This window comes from Cetorhinus maximus, chromosome 7, assembly GCF_964194155.1.
Source record: "Cetorhinus maximus chromosome 7, sCetMax3.hap1.1, whole genome shotgun sequence".
In the NCBI taxonomy this organism is placed as follows: Eukaryota; Metazoa; Chordata; class Chondrichthyes; order Lamniformes; family Cetorhinidae; genus Cetorhinus; species Cetorhinus maximus.
This window is the reverse complement of record NC_135885.1, coordinates 74,452,444-74,470,028: the sequence shown is the minus strand read 5'-3', so window position 1 is coordinate 74,470,028 and position 17,585 is coordinate 74,452,444. Positions and strand designations below refer to the sequence as shown.

Sequence of the window (17,585 nt, the reverse complement as noted above, 5' to 3'; positions counted from 1 at the left end):
CAAACAGGGGGGGGAAATGTTGCCCATAGAAACTCTTGCTATCCGTTTTTACATTTGTAGCTAGCTTCCTCTTGTACTCTAAATTTCTTTCTCATGATTAACCTTTTAGTCATTCTCTGCCATTCTTTATATTGAGTCCTATCATCTGTCCTGCCACTCATCTTTGCAGAGTTATATGCTTTTTCCTTGAGTTTGCTTTCCTTAACATCTCTAGTTAACCACAGATGGTGGCTCCTCCCCTTAGAATTTTTCTTGATAGTAGGAATATACTTATTCTGAGTATTCTAAAATATCCCTTTAAATGTCTGCCACTGCTTCTCTATTGATCTATCCCCTAGCTTAGTATCCCAGTTCACTTCCGCTAACTTTGCTTTCAAGCCCACATATTTGCTGTTACTTATGTTTAAAATACTTGTCTTGGACCCACTCTTCTCCCTTTCAAACTGGATGTAAAACTCAATCATATTGTGGTCACTGCTACCTAGGGGTGCCTTTGCATTAATTAATCCTGTCACATACCACAATACCAAGTCTAATATAAACTGCTGTCTGGTTGGTTCCAGAACGTGCTGCTCTAAGAAACTATCTCAAGCATCTATGAGCTCCTCATCCAGGCTTCTCCTGGCAATCTGATTTTTCCAGTTTATACATAGATTAAAGTCACCCATGATTATTGCCGTCCCTTTTTCACAAACACCTAATATTTCTTCTTGTATACTTTGTCCTACATTGTGGCTACTGTTAGGGGGGGCCTGTAGATCACTCCCACTAGTGACTTCTTTTCCCTACTATTCCTCATCTCCACCCAAACCGATTTCTATATCCTGATCTCCTGAACCAAGGTCATCCCTATTGCACAAATGCCATCCTTGAGTAACAGTGCTACGCCTCCACCTTTTTACCTAGCTTCCTATCCTTCTTGAATGTCATTTATCCCTCAATATTCAGGACCCAATTCTTGTCGTTTACAGCCAGGTCTCTGTAATGGCTATCAGATCAAATTTATTGCTTCAATGTGCGCTATTAATTTGTTTACTTTGAATGCTATGCGCATTCAGATACAGAGCCTTTAGTTTTGTCTTTTTGTTATCTTTGTGAAATCTAGTCTTGATTCTTGGTGCATTCTTCAGTTTTTTCTCTCTGCACCTTCCTTCCATTCTGACCCTCAATTCCCATATTACTATTTTCCTCTCTTACCTTGTCTCTACTCTTTGATATACCACATCTTTCCATCTGATCCCTTGCCCCCGCTATTTAGTTTAAAACCCTCCCTATATCCATAGTTATGTACTTCGCAAGAACACTGGTCCCAGCCTGGTTCAGGTGTAGACTGTCCCAATGGTCCGGCCCCCATTGTTCTCAGTACTGGTGCCAGTGCCCCACAAACTGGAATCCACTTCTCTCACACTAGTCTTTGAGCCATGTATTCATCTCTCTAATTTTATGTACCCTTCGCCAATTTGCACATGCTCAGGTAATACTCTGGAGATTATGACCTTTGAGGTTCTGCTTTTCAATTTAGTGGCTAGCTTCTTTATACTCTCTACGCAGAACCTCTTTTCTAGTTCTACCTATGTCAATGGTCCCTACATGATCCATGACAACTGGATCCTGTCCCTCCCCACTGCAAGTTCCTCTCCAGCCCTGAGCAGATGTCCCGAACCCTGGCAATCGGGCAGGCTGTCTGGACTCTTTCTACAGAGAACAGCATCAATCCTCCTCACTATACTGACCCTTACTGTCACTACTTTACTTTTTGCTCCCCCTACTTGAATGGCTTCCTGTGCCACGGTGTCATGGTCGGTTTTCTTATCCACCCTCCAGCCCCTGCTCTCATCCAAACAAGCTGGAGAAGCGCAAACCTATTGGACAATTGCAGAGGCTCGCACTCCTGCCCTCTGGGTCCCCTTACCTGCCTCGTTCGCAGCCACATCCTCCTGCCCTGACCATTGACCAAATCAGAAGACCCCATCCTAAGTGCTGTAACTACCTCCTGGTGCAAAGCATCCAGATAACTTTTCTCCCCTCCCCAAAGTGTCAAAGCCTGTTGCTCAGTCTCCAGCTCAATGACTGAGCCAAAGTTCTTCAAGCCACAAACGCTTACTGCAGACGTGTTTGCCTTGGATCACGATGTTATCCAGGAGCTCCCACATGCTGTAGCCTTGACCCATCTCCTGTCCTGCCATCCTTATTGTGTTTTAAATAACTACTTAATTATGTTAATCACTTATTTATGTTGCTTTTTTATATATTTCATTAACTTTACCATCAACTTGTGTACTATTTTAAACCTATTTTAAATTGCGTTAGGCGAAATGAGCACTTAAGCTAGAGGTTTATATTATTTAAGCAGAGTTTTTGTTTGGGTGGGGTTGTAGCTGAAATCTATTATCAGCCGACTGCTAAGTCTATATAGAAATCATTATCGCAAAGAGCTTGACAGATTTTGGGTTGGGTTTTTTAAGGCCAGAACAAGCTGCAGTGTTTGAGTATAAGTGGGTGTATTATATAGGTCAAATACTGAAGGTATACAGTGCACACATTTTGAAGTAAGAGTGAATGTGCAAAGAAAAGGTAAATTTAAGTATTTTATTCATAGCAACTGGTAGAGGGAAGCAGAGGCTTGCACAGTATTGTTTTTACTTCTAAGATGTGGTTAAACTTAATCCAGATTGGGTGAAATTCCATTCCTTTTGTTGGTGTTAAAGGCTCTACATGGCAGAGAATCACAGAATGATACAGCACTGAAGGAGGCTATTTAGCCCATCGTGCTTGTGTTAGGTCTTTGAAAGAGATATCCAATGCAATACCGCACACTTCTTTGAGCATTTTTCCAATTCCCATTTTAAAAGTTATTATTGAATCTGCTTTCCCTACCCTTCCTTTTGGTCAGTTCATTCCAGGTCACAACACACTCATACTCAACTTGCATTTGGTTATTTTGCCAATTACTTTATATTTTGTTCGCTGGTTACTAACCCATCTACTACTGCAAAACAGTTTCTCTTTATTTAATTTATCAAAACCCTTCTAGATTTTAAACACTTCTATTAAATCTGCCCTTGACCTTCTCTGCGCTAAGAATGACAACCCTTACTTCTTTAATCTCCCCACACAACTGAAGTCTTGCAACAATGGAACCATTCTAGTAAATCTCTTCAGCACCCTATCCAAGGCCTTGGCATCACCTGAAGTGTGGTGTCCAGAATTGGACATAATACTCCAGCTGGCCTAGCCAGTCATTTTTTAAAGGTATAGCATAACTTCCTTATGTACCAGTTGCATTTAGTCATAAAGCCAAAGGTTGTCAAGCTTTTCCTTTTAATTGCACCTCAACTTTTTCTGTCCCCATCAAAGATTTGTGAATGTGAACCCCCAGGTCTATCTGTTTGTGCATCCTCTTTAAATTTGTACCATTTAGTTCATGTTACCTTTCCTCCTTCTTACCAAAATGAGTCACTTCACACCACCTGTATTAAATTGCATCTGCCATTTGTCTATCCAGTTTACCAGTTTATGTCCTGGTGTAGCCTGTTACTATTCATCTTACTGTTTACAAATTTAATTGTTAAACTTTGAAATGATGCCCTGTATGCCCAAATCCTGGTCATTAATATATTACAGAAAGCATGGTTTTGAATAACAACTCCTGGGGACACTACTGTATACATGCTTCCAGCCTTAGAAACAACCGTTCACCACTACTCTCTGCTTTCTGTCTCTTTTTTTGCCAATTTCATATCCACACTGTCGCTGCACTTTTATGCCATGGACCTCAATTTGCTGACAAGTCTCTTATGTGGTACTTCATCAAACATCTTTTGAATTCAGTGTACAAAACAGCAACCATACTATCTTTATCAATTCTTTCTGTTACTTCATCAAAGGAGGAAGTTGGACCCTGTCTAGATGGTGGATGCAAATGCACTGAACTAAACTGCTGCTAATTTGTCATTACGTTAGCAAACTCAGTGATGGACATTGTGGAACAGAATAGATTTACTTTGTAGCTTACTTTAAACCTAACAATTGTGTGTGTTTTCCTTTTTATGATTTCAATCTAGAATGTGACTTATTTCATTCCTGAATCGACCTCGATAAATGTAAATTAATAGAGAAGTATAACTATAACATTTATTCCAACCAAAATACAATTAAGGGATATTTTTGTGCTAATCTAACTAATTATTATTTTATTTGTTCATGGGATGTGGGCATTGCTCGGCCAGCATTTATTGCCCTTTCCCAATGTTCAGAGGGCATTTAAGAGTAAACCGCATTGCTGTGGGTCTGGAGTTACATGTAGGCCAGATGAGGTAAGGACTCGAAACGTCGACTCTTTTCTTCTCCACCGATGCTGCCAGACCTGCTGAGTTTTTCCAGGTAATTCTGTTTTTGTTGAGGTAAGGATGACAGATTTCCTTCCTCAAAGGTCATTAGTGTACCAAATAGGTTTTTATGACAATCGACAATGGTTTCCTGGTCATCATCAGACTTCTAATTCCAGATTTTTATTGAATTCAAATTTCATCATCTCCTGTGATGGGATTACCCTGGGTCACTAGCCCAGTGATAATACCACTATGCCACTGCCTCCCCATGAGAAACTTGTAGTGGATCCTGTGTCTAGTCAGTTTTATGTGAGTCATCCAAGTCCCTACCTCTGCAGGAAAGGGAAGTGTAGAATTTACTGAAATATCAAAATTGTGTGAAAATATGCCCAAATGAATATTTCTACTTGGGGCTACTGATAGACAATAATAACAGCAGAAAATAGTTTGAAAACTAAAGCTTCAGTATTAAGTGCAGCTTTTGGGGTAAAAATCATTGGTCTGAGTCAACTCTTGCATCATTGAATTTTCTTGGAAGTTCATTATTCCATCAAATCTGAAATATGCTTCTGTAGTTTAAGACTATAGTTTTCAGTGTCCTCTTTCAGTTACTGCTGCAGAAATGCCACTCTGCACTTTTTTTAGTGTTTGTTTTTATTTGTGATAGGTCATCAGTGAACTGGCACTTTTCAAGCATGAACCAATTGGCTGTTAACCTTTCAGAGATTGTTAACTTAGTTAACTGCTTATCTTGGCGTTACTTTGTGGGTATGCTGCCGTCTATCATTGGAACAATGCAGAGTGCAACTGATTAATCTATGCATTGCATTGGATATGTATATTTGAGACAAGAGTATATAATTACATGTCTTTTGTAACCAAAGGTTGGTCCCCTGTTTTTAATGGGCATGCCATATGCATGTGAGGGATTTGATTTTGTTTTCTTTTTCTGTGGCCTTTCACATTGATGCGTAGATTTTAGAAATGACAACCTGTGAGCTTTAAGCTTGATTGGACCATAATTGTAACCCCTTGGTCATATAATGTTTGTTTGCCTTCCTCAATCATACCAAACAAGTTATGTGAGCTTATTGTTAGTCATGGATATGATCTCATGACTCAGTATTTAAATAGATAACTCCCAATAAACAAGATTTTTATGGACCAAATACAAATGATCATAAATGGAGCATAAATAATAAGTACATTGCAGGAATTGGCCAGGGATTTTTTTCTTTTATTCTTAGCACCTCCAGTTGTTGAACGATAATGTCACCACTGATGAAGAGTGGTTGTAGGTGCAGGACTGGATCCAGCTCTGCTGTGATGCCAAATATGATTGACTATCCTAATAGCATTGTTTGTTTATGGTCATTCGAGAACAATGGTTATTTGGAGATTGTATTGGTGGGTATTATGTGAACATGAATCCATACACCAGTAGAAATCATTGACTTAAAGGGTGGGGGGAGGAGAATTGGGAGGAAGAAATGGTTATTTAAATGCAGTAGATAGCTCATTTTAGGAAAGGCTAATAAACTAAATTATGTTGTTCAATTTGGAGTTAGGTCTTTGAGCTGCATTTTGATAATACATAAACTTTGCCTTTGCAGTACAACTTCACACAAAAATAACAGAGCTCCTCAGCAGCAACAGACACCAAGGCAGAACACGCTTTCACCAGGAAAGGTATGTTTCTTAATAATGGTTCAGACTCACTCTGCTGCCTCAAATTTTGCCATTGAGAAACTAATTAAAATCATTAATGGACCTGCCCGTCCAACCTTAAGGTTGGTGGGCACGCCGGGAGCCCTGGCGGGCTTCAAAAAAAGCATGAAACCTCATCCACGGGCAAGATGAGGTTTCATGAAGGTATTTAAATTTTTAATAAAGATTTCAGTTAAAGTTATGGACATATCCCAACTCATGTGACAGTGTCACATGAGGGGACGTGTCAGGGAAATTTTTCTATCATTTTTAGTGCAAATTTTAATTCGGAGCCGATCGCCCTGAGGCAGCACTTGGCCTCCTGGCTGAAGGGAACCTCCCCCCACCTCCGACAGGGAGCACATGGCGCTTCCTGGCGGACGTCACGCTGGGAAATTAAAAGCCACGCCAATTAAGGTCTACCCACGTAAAATGGCAGCGCGCCCTCGATTGGGGGTGCCAATTGGAGGTGTGCCTGCCCGCTCTTGCACTCACCCCTCCCACCCTAAACGGGGGTGGGCGGAATCTTTCCCTTATAAAGTTTTTGGTCCCTCCTATAGTTCTCCGCTACTAAACTGACACCTCCATTGAGTACACCCTGGTGAAATCTGTACTCGGGCGAAGCTGCTCTGCTAATACTCTTAATTCGCTTACTGTTTTGCTTACCTTGATTGAAATTTTTCATTTCCCAGCTCTTTGTTTAACCCAATGCTCTTGTTTTGAGAGAGGGGAAAACAGCTATATTCTTTAACCAATCACTTAGCTACTTTCCTGTGACATCACACTAATTTTTTTTCACTGTTTCATCAAACTCTTGATTCAGAGGCGGTCCATCCACTTCCAACAGAGCTCTTTATATCCTGCTTCAGTTCCGCTCAACTCTCATGCCTCCTGGTCTCAGACCTTCTGTGCCGCCACTCATTATATCCTATTCGTCTTGCTTAGGCCCCGCTCTCCTGGGCTGTCAGCCTCACTCAAAATTCCAAAGTACAATGTCTCCTCTAGCTAAATTGGAATGCATTCTTTTTCCCAAGGGCTGAAATATTCTGTCAATATAAGCAGACAGGGTGGGGGAAATAAACACTTCCTTGCGAGATCAAATTAGCAGACTTTTTATTTAAAATTCTGTTTCCTGGTTCTTAGTGCACTTAAAACATAAATGCAATGTTCCCCTGATGATTTAAATGGATGAACAAAGAACATGTTGGAATAATCATTAAACAAACATCCATTTAATTAAAGTTTTTGTTTTCTATGGATAATCTTTAGTGCACTGTATTACTGTTTCATTATATTAGCATGAGAATATTGTTTTATGTTCCAGAATGCTTTATCAGTTTTGGCTCAACAGTTGCAATCTTGCCTCAGAGTTAGTTGGCTGTGGGTGTAGGTTCAAGCTCATGACCTAAACTGCATGCCTAAACTAAGCTAACGCTTCAGTGCAGTACTGAAGGAGTACTGAAGTGTCGGAGAAGCTGTAGGTCTGTGAGTTGTTAATCTAGGCCCTGTCTGTAGTTGAATATGAAGGGTTGCACAGCATTACTTGAAGAGCAGGAAGTTCTTCCATTGTCCTCACCAATATTTATTTCTCAACCAAAACAACCCAACCAAATTTTAACTGATCATTTTTCTCCTTTGTGGAAGCTGCTATTTATAATATGGATGGCATGTTTGCATGCATAATAACAGTGACTACATGCCAAATGTAATTCAGTGGTTGTGAAGTACTGAAGGACACAGTGAGCACATGAAAGGCACTATAAAAATTCAAATTCTTATGGGGCCTTAGATTTAGATTGTAAGTATCAAATATGGAAGTTGCTTAGCTTCTTTAATTCCCTTCAAAAGGTTTTAGTCAGACAAATCCTCTTCAAAAGGTTTTAGACAATCTCTCTTCCAAGGTTCCAAATCAAACTCATTGATTTTGAAAAGAATAGGTGAATGGAAATCTCAAGTAGTGATTGAGGTTTTGAGTTTAAATAAACGACCATTCCAAAAGGCGATACCATTTAAATACATATTTTGAACAATTCATACAGATTGGCTCAGCCCCTCTCTTGAACTTGTATTTTTCAAATACATTATGTTTCAATCAACTCAGTTTAACAAAAGAATTGAAATATTTTTGAGTAATGCTTTTTCTTTCTGTACAATGACAATTAAAGAAACCGATACCAGGCTAAATATTAGACAAAAATACATAATTTTATGGTTGGGGGAGAATGTCAACATTTATTGATGTAATAGCATTAAAGACTTTTTGTTAAATAAAAGCTGAATCTTGGAAACCTCCGTTACCAGGTTTTTACTAATCCAATTCTCTTATCCATGAACTAAGCTTTGAGTATATAGTGACTGTTATTTTTTACAAAAGCATGTTGTGTGCATGTAATCCATCTCCTTTTATACTGCTCGGAATTATTGAATAAAACATTTTTTTTCTAGGCTACGTTATGAAAATATACATCACAGCTGAATCACTGCATACAAATTGTAAATGTAAAATAATTTAATTTTATGAGATAGCAGGAGGCCAATCAGTCCATCACATCTGCTCCAGCCCTCAAAGAATTATCCATAAGCCACATTCCCCTTCCCTGTACTTTTTTTTTGTATTTCATATATTTATCCATTTCCTGTTTAAAGGATATTATGGTAGGTCATTCCATGTCCTAACTACCCTTTGCATTAAAAAAAAAATCTCCTAAACTCTCCCTTTGTTCCTGCTAGTGGTGACCCTAAATTTAAACCCTCTGGTAATTGATCATGAATCAATTGGAATAGATTTTCATGATTTTACTGTATCAAAATCTTCTTTTGAATATTTCTAAAAAGGTTCATTAATTTATTTGTTCTAATGTGAAGAGTCTAGTGTATGTAGTTTATTTTCATTACTAAACCCTCTCATCCTTGATATCTTTTCAGTGAATCTCTTCTGCACCTTCTCTGTTTCTAAAGAATCTAGCTGATACTTTTATTAAATTTGGCCCTCTGGATATTCACAAATAGATTCTGTGACCACACTGAACTTCTGCCGCTGTCACCACCATTTGACACCTTATTTGTTTTTGTTTTGTCAATTACGACCCATTTACCAATTTGTGACAATTATTTTTCAGCAAAGAGAAAACCCTTTCAACAAATCATTTTTGGAAGATGATAGTCCAAATGGAGGAGAAAGACCACAGCTATCTGCTGGAACAGAGTCAACATCTATGACTCCTGTAGCAGGTGATTACCAATAAACCACTTAGAGTAAATATCTTCTCTTTCAACTGCATCCTATTATCTTAGGTTGGACTGCAGATTCTTCACAACTTGGTAGCAACATTTTCTCTAAATTGGATTGCTCGACACCCATATCTAATGATGAGTGCAGGTGAGCTGGACTACTAGTCTTGGAAGATGGTCTATAAATGCTGATGGCAGCCATAGAGCCACCAACATCAGGTTCTTTAACTATAATTTGATACTTTGCAGTATTGTCGATAGTTGTAACTTTTGTCTAGTAGCCTTACTTGGAGTCAGTATGATTCATTTGTACAGCTAGCATATTAAGTCCTTAACATCATTAATAAAATTTTAAACGGACCATCTGCTTTGGTTGCAAACATTTACAAAAATCACTCCAAAGCTTCTTCATAGGATCATAGGAAATAGAAGCAGGAGTGGGCCATTCCATCCTTCAAGCCTACCCTGCCATTCAATATGATCAGGCTTGATTTGATTGTGGCCTCAACCCCTCCACTTTCATGCCCCCCGCCCCCCACCACACACCCCACTATAACCCTTAATTCCTTTTTGATTAAAATTCTGTCTAACTCAACCTTGAATATATTCAATGGCCCAGCCTCCACTGCTCTCTAGGGTATAGAGAATTCCAAAGACTAGTGACTCAGAAGAAATTCCTCCTTATCTCCATCTTAAGTGGGAGAACCCTTAATTTGAAACTGTGCGCCTCCTAGTTCTAGATTTCCCCCATGAGGAGGAAAAACCCCTTCCGATTCTATCCTGTCAAGCCCCCTCAGAATCTTGTTTCTTTAAGATCACTTGTCATTCTTAACTCAAATGAGTATAGGTCCAACCTCTCTCGAGCCTTCCTCATAAAACAGCCATTCATCCCAGGAATCAAGCTAGCGAACTTTCTCTAAACTGCCTCCAATGCAAGTTTAGCTCTCCTTAAGTAAGGAGACCAAAACTGTACACCTTACTCCTAGGTGTGCTCTCACCAATGCCCTGTACAGTTGTAGCAAGACTTCTTACTTTGGGGGAGATCGTGACATGGTGGTTATGTCACTGGACTGGTAATCCAAATGCCTAGGCTAATGTTCTGGGGACAAGGGTTCAAATCCCACCCCAGCAGCTGGTGGAATTTAAATCCAATTAATAATCTGGAGTTGAAAAGTTAGTCTTCATAACGGTGTCCATGAAACTATTGTCAATTGTTGTTAAAAAAACCTATCTAGTTCACTAAGGTCCTTTTTAGGGAAGGAAATCTGCTGTCCTTACCTGGTCTGGTTTATATGTGACTCCAGACCCACAGCAATGTGGTTGACTTAATTATCCTTTGAAATGGTGCGATATGCCACTCAGTTCAAGTTCAGGGATGGGCATTGCTGGCAAGGTCAGCATTTGTTGCCCATATCCCATGAAAGAATACATTTAAAACATACTCCATTGCCCTTGCACATTCAATATAATTGTCCTTATTGCAATGGGCTAACAAAAAGATAAAATATTTTAATATCATTCTCAATCTGATTTTCATTTTAAAGTGAGCAATAACAATCCAATAAATTCTCATTAATTAAGGGGTTACTGCACACCATGTAAAGATGGAAAATTTTAGCCCTTATTTAAACACAATCGTTTTAAGTATTCTGAATCCTATATGCACTATTGTGAAGAAATCTAGCTTCAACATTGCATTTTGTTGCTTAACTTTTCAATTGAAAAATCTGGGGGGAAAAAGTACCGAATTCAAATTAGCCATTCACTGGTGATGACAAAATATAAAGATTTATTGCAATGATATACAGGTATATGATACTGATTTAATATTTCTGACATCAAATATCATCTTTAAGAAAAAAATAAAATCGTTTCCATCTTTAAAGCTATTTGTGGGACGGAATTCCAATAATTCATTTAAAATATTCAACGGGGCTGAGTTTGTGAATAAAATTTTGGTTTAAACTGAGTAAATGTGCTTCAATTCCATTATCATATTGAAAATGCTGTTAGTTTTTTAAAGAAAACACAATGGATGCTACCAGTGATCATTTTTGAAATTTGACTCCTACAAAATTCATCATTAGGGTCACAGAAGTATGACACTATGAAAAAGTTTAAAAAGTAAACATTCTGAAAAATGACAAGCAACTTAGAACTTAATAGTGTTAACATTTGAGTGCTAAAATAATTGGAAACTGGTGAGGAGGCAACTGCTCTATTGAAAGGCTATGTTCTCTAGTTCATAATGAGAACGAGTGAGTCTGCTGAAAAAGTTTGGAGAATTATCATAAATTGTCAAATAATTTGATGCGAACCTACCTTTTTCTAATCAAACCATGTTCATACACTTCCCATCAGCAAATGTACAATAAGTTTTGCTAAAGTGAGCTCTGTTTTTCCTCAGCACTTTCAGACAATAACTTACCAATAGATTGGTTTCCAAAAGGCATTAGATAAGGTGCCATATAAAAGGTTACTGCACAAGGTAAGAGTTCAGGTTGTTGGGGGTGATATGTTAGCATGGATAGAGGATTGGCTAACTAACAGAAAAATCATTTGGGATAGATGGGTCATTTTCAGGTTGGCAAACGGCACAGGGATCAGTGCTGGGGCCTCAACTATTTACAATATATATTAATGACTTGGATGGAGGGACAGCATATTGTAGTCAAAATTGCTGATAGGTAGGAAAGTTAGGTAGGAAAGCAAGTTGTGAGGAGGATACAAAGAGCCTACAAAGGGACATAGATGGGTTAAGTGAGTGGGCAAAAGTTTGGCAGAAGTAAAGTATGAGAAAATATGAGGTTGCCCACTTTGGAGGGAAGAATGAAAAAAATGAGAATATTATTTGAATGGAGAGAGACTGTTGAATGGTACAGTTCAGAGGGTTCTGGGCATCCATGTACATGAATCACAAATGTTAGCATGCAGGTACAGAGAGTAATTAGGAAGGCAAATGGCATGTTGATTTTTATTGCAAGGGGTATGGAGTATAAAAGTAAGGAAGTCTTGCTACAGCTGTTCAGAACATTTGAGACTTCACCTGGAATACTGTTCACAGTTTTGGTTTCCTTACTGAAGGAGGCATAAACTTTCATGTAGGCAATTCAGGGAGGGTTCACTGGAATGATTCCTGGGATGAAAAGGTTGTCTTATGAGGAAAGGTTGAGCAGGTTGAGCCTATACTCATTGGAGTTTAGATTGAGCTGATCTTGTCGAAACATAAGATTCTGAGGGGGCTTGACAGAGGCGGATGCTGAAAGGATGTTTCATCCTGTAGGGGAATCTAGAACTAGGGGACACAATTTCAAAAACGGGGTCTCCCATTTAAGTCAGATGAGGAGGAATTTCTTCTGCAGGTTGTTAGTCTTTGCTCTCTGTAGAAGGGAATTTCAGTGGAGGCTGTCTTTGAATATATTCAAGACCGAGTTAGATTTTGAGCAACCAAAGGATTTGAGGGTCATGGGGTGCTGGCATAAAAGTGGAGTTAAGGCTACAATCAGATCAGCCATAATCTTATTGAATGGCAGAGTAGGCTCTAACGGCTGAATGGCTTATTCCTGCTCCTATTTCTTATGATCTTGCCTTGAGGACAAAATGTTAATGGAAACTGTTCCCTCTATTCAGTGACCATGTTCATTGGGATAAAGCATTGAGACATCCTTTAAAAGTAATGAGAAGAGGAGTGGATTAATTAACTTTCTTCATCAAGAAACTTATTTTTGAATACTTTTTGCTGAAGTTTCACACTCACCAGGATGAATATCCCTATTGGGAAATGGGACGCTTTTCATTTTCTTTTTTCAAATTGTCCAATTTTTAAAAAAAACTTTCATTCACAAGCTACTTTATGCATAAAACGTAACCCAAGTTTTAAAGAAAATCCACTCTATTTTTAAAGGATGTCTCCATAATTGTCCGCATCAAATGCACCCTAATGAGGTATAGCAGAGTAAGCTTCCACTTAACTAACCAATGATATTTTCTCCCAAGTGGACTCAGATGGACACACCTTAATGGTCACATTGAAAACTCATTCACTCTTAGCAGTAACAATTTCTGAATGAGATTACCAAAAAACAAATTCTCATCCCATAAATAATATTTGACTTTATTTAGGTCCAAAAATTGTTGGGCTGCAATTCTGACAGTTACACCAGGATCTTGCCCGCTGCTGCCTTTTGGCATTTTCCCTGGTGGAGTATGTAGATTGTCTCAGAGGGCATTTCAGTGTTACATGAGTGCCTGGGCCAGTATGGGTGCATCTTGAGCACCTGCATTCTCTATTCTCTGTTTGTGAACACCTTGCAGCAACAAAGCTAATTAAAAATTACTTAACCGAGAGAAGAACATGAGTTTAGTAAATTTTGCCTTTTCTAAAAGAACATGGATGATACATTGTAAATGTACCCAGTTGAAGAGTTGGTACTTCTGGAAAAACAGAAAGTCTGTCCAATGGACTTAATACACGTCAGAACACTTTTTTTGCAAACAGAAACCCACATTTGTGGAGTTAGATGGTAATCTGATTTGAGCCATATGGCCTCAAGTTTCAGTCACAGGGCTGCCTGCCATTTAGACATATAGGCCACACTCAGAATTTGTCAATTTGTGTCTACCCTTCAGAGTCAAGGATTAAAGATGATACATTTTGTCAGCCAATCATAGGCTTGCAGTACAAATTGCAGTGGTGTTCAATCTGAATGGTGCTTTCCTGTCACTTGGCTTAATTATATGTCATAAGTAAATTAGTTTTATATTCATATGTTTTTAAAAAATAAGTTGAGACATTAATTGGATTTTAAGATATATATTTTTAAAGGTTCATTACCTGCTCCACTGTTAAAATTACCCTGATTTTGTTTTGTTTTTAGTTTGGAACATTCAAGCATCATCATCATCTCATTCAGATGTTTTGCTTTCCAATTCATCCATTTTCATGATGTCTTGTCTTTTACAGGATAATTTTGCTTCCTCCTTCCGGACTACTGTAGCACTGGTTTTATCTTGCTTTATATTTTTTGCAGGAAATGTTCTTGTGGCAAGAATCTTTTGGGTTCATATGATGTATGTTTATAATCAGGCCGATCAGTGCTTTGTGCTATTATCGTTGAACCATTGCCTTTTTGCTGTGTCACTAATTGTGCTATTTCAAATCCTCAGTCATTTAAAAATGTAAATATTTTCAATATAAAGTAGTTAGGCAATAATTAGAAAAAGTATTTTTGTTTCCATCCCTATTGAAGGTCAGCATGCGAAACTAGGAACAATTGTAATGTCAGCTGTGGCTGTTAAGTAGAGCCCAAGTGTTGCAGGTTTAAGGCACACTCCAGAGACCTAAACACAAATCTAGATTGATGCTCCAGTACAGTACTGAGGGAGTGCTAAACTGTCAGATGAGATGTTAAATCTGTTGTAAGTTGGTTGTGACTGGCTAAGGAAGGTTGTGGAGACACAGTTATAACTTTATTGGACAAACATAATTATTTGCATGATGTACAAGACTACAGGTATTGATCAGTCTAAGCCATGAGCTTTCTCCTTCTAGACGCTTAGGCACGTGATTCTCTCTTACATAATCATGTGGGCAGTACTGTTTCTCCAGTACCGTACAAACTCTTTCAGTCCTGAGCACCCTAATACTACATTTCTCCCCAAGTCTTTGTCCAAATATATTTACATTTATATTTACATACTACCACTTCTCTCCCCAAGTCTCCGACTTCATAGTTTTAAGCTGCCTGGAGGTGTCACAACTCTCTCTGATTGTCTCCTTGTGAGACTTGGAAGATCAGTAGTCTCCTCTTTTAACTTCTTTACTTTGACTTGGTTGGTCTTTGGTAAGAGTTACAGTATCCGTGCATTATCAGCTTGACTCCCAACATCTGGCTCTCCCAAACGTATAATGGGAGGTTCTCCTTGAGGAATAAAGATGAGATTTCTCCTGTTCTCCTTATTGTGCCTTCTGGGATATGTATCAAGTAATCGATCACCATTCCTTTGGACGATGACACTTTTGCTGCCTAGATCTCTTGTCTCCTTTTTTCAGCCTTGGGCATGTTTCTGGTACGGTACCTCCTATTGTAAGTGGAGGTTTGCTTTTTCTGTAGGATTGTTCTCCATTCTGAACCTTCGGATAGTCCTGGATTGCTAATCGTGGGATTAATTTCTTGGGCAGCATGAGGAGCTGAGTATGAAGCTTTCTGCCCATCAGCTCTGATGGTGCTAATCAACATGACAATGGAGTTGACCTGTACATCAAAAGTGCCACTGGAAAATCCTTGTTCTTCTTCAGGAGGGTTTTAACAGTGCAGACGTCCCTTTCTGCCTTGCTATTGGATTGACAGATACCTTGGTGTTGGAATCCGTTGTTCTCAGCGAAAGGAGGTGAGGTTATCATTAGCGAATTGCGGGCAGTTGTTGAACACCACCTGGTCCGGAATGCCATGTGTTGTAAATATGGTTTTCAATGACCTAATGACCAACTCTGTGGTCCTTGTGTGTAAACGCTTCACCTTGATCCACATGGAGAAGTATTCGACAATGATGAGCAAGGATTTGCCATTGTACATAAATAGATCCATTCCCAGATGTTCCTACGGTCTGGTAAGGAACTGGGTGGAGATAAGGGGCTCCCTCTGGACTGGTTGTGCAGTGTGCACACCTGGCAGTGTGAAATCATCTCTAATCGCTCTTGATATTCCCGGCCACCACACTGCAGATTGGGCTTGTGCTCTGCACTCTGTGGTGCCTATGGTTGGAGTGAGATGGGAATTACCAACTGCTCATCATACACCAGCAGGTCATCAATTATAGTGAAGTGCTTCCATCGTTCAAAGTATATTTTCATGACTGTTCCACTGGGACACTGCGGTGGCTAACCTTGCATGCAGTGCGGTGGCCAACCTTGCATGCAGTGCGGTGGCCAACCTTGCATGCAGTGCGGTGGCCAACCTTGCATGCAGTGCGGTGGCCAACCTTGCATGCAGTGCGGTGGCCAACCTTGCATGCAGTGCGGTGGCCAACCTTGCATGCAGTGCGGTGGCCAACCTTGCATGCAGTGCGGTGGCCAACCTTGCATGCAGTGCGGTGGCCAACCTTGCATGCAGTGCGGTGGCCAACCTTGCATGCAGTGCGGTGGCCAACCTTGCATGCAGTGCGGTGGCCAACCTTGCATGCAGTGCGGTGGCCAACCTTGCATGCAGTGCGGTGGCCAACCTTGCATGCAGTGCGGTGGCCAACCTTGCATGCAGTGCGGTGGCCAACCTTGCATGCAGTGCGGTGGCCAACCTTGCATGCAGTGCGGTGGCCAACCTTGCATGCAGTGCGGTGGCCAACCTTGCATGCAGTGCGGTGGCCAACCTTGCATGCAGTGCGGTGGCCAACCTTGCATGCAGTGCGGTGGCCAACCTTGCATGCAGTGCGGTGGCCAACCTTGCATGCAGTGCGGTGGCCAACCTTGCATGCAGTGCGGTGGCCAACCTTGCATGCAGTGCGGTGGCCAACCTTGCATGCAGTGCGGTGGCCAACCTTGCATGCAGTGCGGTGGCCAACCTTGCATGCAGTGCGGTGGCCAACCTTGCATGCAGTGCGGTGGCCAACCTTGCATGCAGTGCGGTGGCCAACCTTGCATGCAGTGCGGTGGCCAACCTTGCATGCAGTGCGGTGGCCAACCTTGCATGCAGTGCGGTGGCCAACCTTGCATGCAGTGCGGTGGCCAACCTTGCATGCAGTGCGGTGGCCAACCTTGCATGCAGTGCGGTGGCCAACCTTGCATGCAGTGCGGTGGCCAACCTTGCATGCAGTGCGGTGGCCAACCTTGCATGCAGTGCGGTGGCCAACCTTGCATGCAGTGCGGTGGCCAACCTTGCATGCAGTGCGGTGGCCAACCTTGCATGCAGTGCGGTGGCCAACCTTGCATGCAGTGCGGTGGCCAACCTTGCATGCAGTGCGGTGGCCAACCTTGCATGCAGTGCGGTGGCCAACCTTGCATGCAGTGCGGTGGCCAACCTTGCATGCAGTGCGGTGGCCAACCTTGCATGCAGTGCGGTGGCCAACCTTGCATGCAGTGCGGTGGCCAACCTTGCATGCAGTGCGGTGGCCAACCTTGCATGCAGTGCGGTGGCCAACCTTGCATGCAGTGCGGTGGCCAACCTTGCATGCAGTGCGGTGGCCAACCTTGCATGCAGTGCGGTGGCCAACCTTGCATGCAGTGCGGTGGCCAACCTTGCATGCAGTGCGGTGGCCAACCTTGCATGCAGTGCGGTGGCCAACCTTGCATGCAGTGCGGTGGCCAACCTTGCATGCAGTGCG

At 40.9% G+C, this 17,585-nt stretch overlaps 1 protein-coding gene across 3 annotated transcripts in view; it reads left to right on the top strand.

Moving 5' to 3' along the window:
- Positions 1-17,585, top strand: part of sytl2a (synaptotagmin-like 2a) — a 160,025-nt gene that overhangs the window by 66,044 nt on the left and 76,396 nt on the right. For all 3 annotated transcript variants that reach the window (XM_078545715.1, XM_078545714.1, XM_078545716.1), the window contains exons 5-6: positions 5,945-6,020; positions 9,158-9,269. In XM_078545715.1, coding sequence (XP_078401841.1) covers positions 5,945-6,020; positions 9,158-9,269 — 188 coding nt within the window. The remainder of the gene's footprint in view (positions 1-5,944; positions 6,021-9,157; positions 9,270-17,585) is intronic.